The sequence below is a fragment of the Brachionichthys hirsutus genome, chromosome 17 (assembly GCF_040956055.1).
Source record: "Brachionichthys hirsutus isolate HB-005 chromosome 17, CSIRO-AGI_Bhir_v1, whole genome shotgun sequence".
In the NCBI taxonomy this organism is placed as follows: domain Eukaryota; kingdom Metazoa; phylum Chordata; class Actinopteri; order Lophiiformes; family Brachionichthyidae; genus Brachionichthys; species Brachionichthys hirsutus.
The window spans coordinates 10,061,171-10,067,170 of NC_090913.1; the positions used below are offsets into that span (position 1 = coordinate 10,061,171).

The 6,000-nt window shown below is 47.8% G+C and overlaps 1 protein-coding gene across 1 annotated transcript in view; it reads right to left on the reverse strand.

The window, feature by feature from the left end:
- nr3c2 (nuclear receptor subfamily 3, group C, member 2) overlaps positions 1-5,642 on the reverse strand; it is a 41,148-nt gene extending 35,506 nt beyond the window's left edge. The window contains exon 1 of the mRNA XM_068751096.1: positions 3,844-5,642. Within this exon, the coding sequence (XP_068607197.1) occupies positions 3,844-5,642 (1,799 nt within the window). The remainder of the gene's footprint in view (positions 1-3,843) is intronic.
- Positions 5,643-6,000: the final 358 nt, after the last annotated feature.

Here is a 6,000-nt window from a genome sequence, read left to right on the forward strand (position 1 = left end):
CCAGCACCACAGCGAAGGCTCATTGAGGAAGTCACAAAATATATATATATTTTCTTTTTAAAGCACACATCAAAGCTACACCTCTCTCACCTCATGGCGCTGCCAAACCAGAACATCATTAAGCCTCATCAGGATTTAGACGCAACGCACCTCGATGGGCCTCTGGAGGACGTTCTACAGACCGCCAAGAGGAAGGTTCAACCGTTTGAAGACCAGATACGCCCGAGATCAACCTTCTCTTCCAATCGGAATGTCAGGCCACTCTGTGAGCTGAAGCTCGAGCACGACAGAGTCATGCGTGAATACAAGCGAGTACGAGCCCAGCGCCGAGCGGCTCTAAAACAAACACAGTGGAGGTTCTGGCGTGACGGCAGAGACTGATCTCCGGTCATCAGAAGCATTAGGCCACAGCTGTCGCGTTAAAGGGGTGACGTGTCGGCGCTGCTTTTGTGCCATGCTAAGTTTCATTTAAAGATACGACAGCTCAGTTACAATGAGATGCAGACAAAAGAACGTAAACCACATTTTCACAGTCTAGACTCTGATCAATCATTCCGATTAGATCTTCTCAAAGTCACACATTTGTATAAATAATATTATTGAAAATGACTGCTGGCTATATGCTGGCTATTCCCAGCCTCCTTCAGGTCGGCTATCAATTATGTGAAAGCGTGATGTTTCGGCGTCCTCACAAAACCCCGCAAATCGTAAAACTGTATTTTGAATGACAAACAGCTTCTCTTTTGAAATAAGATTATAGCTCTGCAGAAATAATTAGTGGACTCGTCATTAATATGTTTGCATGTACTGTAGGAGATCTTTCCGCTGTGTCGACAGCAGCCATTCCTGACACCTCCACCTTTAACAAGCAACAACCAGCAGCTGCCGCCTTCGTAGTCGGGAACCCATAATGCACTGGGAGCCCCTGTGCATGCCTGGTGTAGGGATTTAATTGGATATTAGCATCCAGCAGTGTCTGAATTAATCAAACCATTTCCATCCATTAATTTAGTGTAGGAACATACAATTAAAACCTTATTAGTGCGCTCTCAGGAGTATTCCGTTTTATCCCTCCGTAGAACATTGAGAGTTGGCTCGAGTCCAGTTCCGAGCATTCTTCCCATGTGCATCTGGTACTTCCTTGAGATGGGCTCGCCGTTGATCGGCAGCAGCCGGCTGCGAGCGCCAGGCGAAGGGAAATGACGCCCTATAGTACGGCGCTATTTCTCCCATAGTTGTAATAAAAGCTGGCCATTAAAAATCGGAAAGAACACATGCATTGTTGCCTTCCATTCTGAATCTTTCCCACTTGTCTGGTAATGAACTATTAAGTCAAAGGGCTGATAAGTTTTAGAGTAATTAGAGTTGATTTAATTTCACCGTAAAAAACAGCTAAAAAAGAGGCTGAAATGAGATTTGGAGATTTAGGAAGAGCGCAAATATAATCCGGTGCGCTAATGTGGGTCATTTTATGATCGCTTCCATATTAATGTCTTGAACACAAAGCCGATTTCTTTCATTGTGTACTGCAAATCACAACGCACAGCAAAGGAAATGTTCTTTTCCTGTTATGATACAAATCTCAGCGTCTAAACCTCCAAAAAAATACAATCCAAGCAACCGTTTCTGATCAAACATTACATTCATACAACCATAGCTGCGAGTTTGACCGTTTTTGTTGCTCGGGCGGTTTCGCCTTCGTCTTCACTTCTGAGTTCAAGTGATTTTGCACAAAGTAAAAGATGCCTCAGATAAGCAGCCATTTTTAATTAAAAGCATTAACAGAATGGGAATAACGGAGCCAAGGGATCTTATTGTGTCGTCCGAGGCTGCAGCGGATCACGCAGTTTAAGATGTGCTAACGGTTATGTAACAGTCCTCCCTATGAAATATTTGGGCCCTCGTGCCTTGCAGGCGGGATACAGTGAGCCTATGCATGTGTCTATGTATAGCTGCCAATCAATACAATACTACTGGTGCAAGAGGACACCATAGGTAGGCAGCATTCTCTGAAACAATGCTAGAATACATGTGTATGTCTTCACACGTGTGCGTGTGTGTGTGTGTGTTTGCCTTAACTGTATGCACACATGTACATGCGTGCGTTTGTGTTTGCTTCCCGGTCCGCCTGGCCGGCGGCCATGCAGCCCGCCTCTTACTGTCATCCTGTCTGACGTTAGGGCTAAGCTGGATCTCGTTATGGCCAAGGTGGCAGTGATCCCGTCAACATCGCTTTGCCTCCTGCCTCCAAGGTAACAAGGCCGTATCAGCCTCCTCAGAGATGCAAGGCTCATTATGGTGCATACAGACTGAGCATCTATATCCTCGGGACAGTTGCATGCATGTAAAGTGGAATAAACAAGTTAAATAGAGACATAAAGACATACAAAATAGTGATGCTGCGGTAATCAGATGCAGACAGAGCCTTAGATATATGCTGCTGTCGCCCAAAATGCATCTCCCTGTGAAAAACTGTGAACTTTAAGTTTAAAAAAAAATAGGCTGAAAGGCAGTTTGTCGTGGTTAATGTTTGTGTAAACATGAGAATGAGTTTAGAGGATGAGCTCCAGACATGATACTATTACAGATGAATATAGCATATCGTTTGCCCCCAAATTCCTTCCCCAAAACTTCCCCTCTAATCTCGACTTAAATAGGAAATGTAAATAGGCAACAGAGAAGCATCGAGAGTTACAAAGCGGGATTCTCAAAAATTCCATCAGGGAAAGTTTGCTTTATCTAACACATCTCCATTTTGAGATTCTGTGCAACACTGCAGCCCAGATTGAGCGTGGCCCAACCGCGGTCAAGTCGCAGTCCACCGTTCCTGTCCGATAACGAGCCGCTCCACTCTTCAGCGGAGTAAACAGGAAGTCGTGCATGGCTTTATTCTGTGATCCGTTGCACAGACAAGATGATGCTGATGTATCTTATGAGGGCACCAACAGAGAAATACTATCAGAACCCATTAAAAGTCGGATCACGTGATAATTCCTCAGGTACAAGACCGCAAATCTTTCATGCAATTATATTCTCATGAACGGCATCCCCTCTCACCACTGTGAAAATCCTACGTGTGTATTTCCAGCTTAACGGCGTTCGTATGAGCCGTTATAAAGCGCGTTGATCGTTTACTTTCTTCTGCTTCACATGAAACTTGGGCACCAGAACACATCTGATGCAAAACAAATGAGATGAACTTGCACTTTGCCACATTGGCAGCTATTATAGATTTTTTTTCTTCCCCCTTGCCAACCCCACCCTCACAAAAGCAACTGTTTATGTCATCGGTTTGGCAACAAGAGTATGTGATCAATCATTCATAATTTATGATGTGGCAAATGGCCTCGGGCCCATAAAAACAGATATTTGTATTACGCAAGGTCTTAGCTGGAGCGCGCTGATATATTCTGTTGTTTTACGTACAGACAGGCCTCGGGTTGACATGCAAACTTTGCCTCTGTCTTACAGTGGAACACGGAGCGATGCAAGCAGAGACGGCGTTGCGATCACGTGCTCCTTTAACAACAATGACCCGGACCCTGTCCTTTAATTCCTGTTCTCTCAGCCAGCAACCCGCAGCCGTTCCCGAGCCCTGCTGCTATTATTTGTGCAGCATTGAAAGCAAACGCCCTAAATCCCTTATGCAATACGAGCCTGGCTGTGGAGAACGGGCCTACAATCAATCCTGTCCTCCGAAGAGTCACGCTGAAAAAAATGTCAAAGTCAAAAAGCTCTATAAAAAAAGAGGTTAACACAAAAACGCCATCACAGTTCGAATCCGATCTAAGGGTGATCCATTGACGGGTAGTCAGATTACATAGAGGTGTTCCTTATCCTTACCTGTCCGTGATGCAGTGCTGACCCGGGTATGTCTCACCCCTGGCTGACAAAGACCCCTGAGACATGCCTGGCCGACTTTTCCACGACTCCATTAATGCTGTTACAGGTGAAATAAGATTCAACAACGGGTTGGACTGGTCCCTCATATCACGCCGTGTGAAAGACATCGCTCCTTGCGGTCCAATCTGGTAATGGAATGAGTGTCCGCCGGAATTAACTCCGACAATGGCCGACGTGGGCACGCTGTTATTCTCTTGGTAATAGCTGCCATCTGTGGACTCCTGTTTAACCCCTTTAGACAGGACATTGTTGGAGAACGAATCAGGCTCGTAGTTCCCATTCATTGCAGAGACGGGGGCTCCTAAGATACCGGAAAGACTGTATTCATCGATGTTATTCCTCAGGGACAAATAGGTGGTTTCGGACGTGGGAAAGAGGTCAAGCGACGGCGACTGCTCACCGTAGGGCTGTTGGTTCATACATCCCTCGTTATTGTCAGGCTCACTCTTAATCTGCGTGATAAAAGGTGTGCTGCCTGCGTTACATTTGGAGCTGCCTAGACACATGCTCCTACAGTCAGTTCCAGGCTCATTCTTAATGTACTTAACCATGCCCATTTGGTCTAAGCCGACGTTGAACACTTCCCCGTCTATCATCTCTACTTTAGGGAATTCAAAGTCCTTGAAGTCCGCGTCCCTGGTAAGACCCGCTGCTTCTGGGCTGTTGGTGTCGTTCTGAACCAAGCCCAGTCCGCCGGTGGGACTGGACACAGGAAACATAGCTAAGGAGGGGTTCTGTGGGCTGTCCATTGCCACCCCACCCCCTCTGGCCGGACTGGAGATGGACGGCCTCGCTGGGTTGCAGCCATTAGCCGTGCTGGTGCAGTTGCCAGCAGTAGGGCTCGAGACGGATGACCTAACGTTACAGGTAGTGCTGCAAGACGGAGGTGATCTCACGCTACCCATGCTCTGTGGGCTGGACATAGGAGACCTCATGACATTTAGCGGGCTGGTGAGTGGGGGTGAGCCCACTGTGCTGGACTCCACGGGGCTACATGTCGCCGAATTCCTGCGCTTGACGTTTGCCAGAGTTGCCGCACAAGAATTCTGGCTAACGGGACTGCTAACGGACGAGCCCACTGGTCCGAAGCACGTAGGAGGGCTGGTGGTTGATGACACCGTGTTGTTGCTCCCCCCGGGGCTAGAGATGGAACTGCAGGTGTGGGGGCTGCAGGACAGAGATGAAATGAGCCTTGAAGCCGAGCTCACCGGCGTCCCGGCGGTGCATTCTCTGGGAGTGGTGCCGGGCTGCTGAAAGCCAAACGGCTTTAACTTGGGGCTTGTTGTGGACCCGCACTGCGAGTCCTCCAGTGACCGCCCACACACAGCATACACTTTCACAGGGCTTGCATTACTACCATGCTGGTTAAAGGCAAAGTCTGCCTCCCTGGCAGCATTCATATACAGGCCCATGGACTCGGCCACAGTCTTCGAAAGCTCCTTGGAATCCATTTCCTGCTTGTGAGCATGGAGAGAACTGTTGAAGTGCGGGAGGAGAAATGGCTGGTTCTGGCTGAGCCGAGGCGCTGGCTGCTCCTGCTTCTTTGCGTGGCCATCTTTGCAGTCGGAGACAGCGCTCCCAGTAGGGCAGCTGACATTGGCGATGTCCATCTGGATGTCGCTGCTGGTCAGACTGGAATCCTCGGCACTGCAGCAGTGCTCCATTGTGCTGGGGATGTGAGGCCACCGGTTCTCTGTGTCGCTTCCATCAATGAAACTTTGGTATCTTTTGGTCTCCATTGCTTGTTCATTGATTCACCTGGTAACTGAAAAGAGAGAGAGAGAAAAAAATAAAGGCATAAGTTCCCTGGAAATAGTTGCAGCCTGTGCATTTACGTGGCTGTCCAATCAGTGGAGTCCACAAGAAGCAATAAATTCCTTAATTCACATCATATTGGCGAAGAAACCGGCGTTATTGTTCACGGTTTGACACCGAGGCTAATATTAAATGTGTAAATTAAAACTACAAGCTTTTTTAGCTTGGATTACTAGCCTCTGCCTCGGGGTAGCCAGAGGGTGGGTGAGGGTGCATGTGTGTGTGTGTGTGTGTGTGTGTGTGTGTGGAAAGATGCTGCCTTTCAGTACGTTTCACACGAGC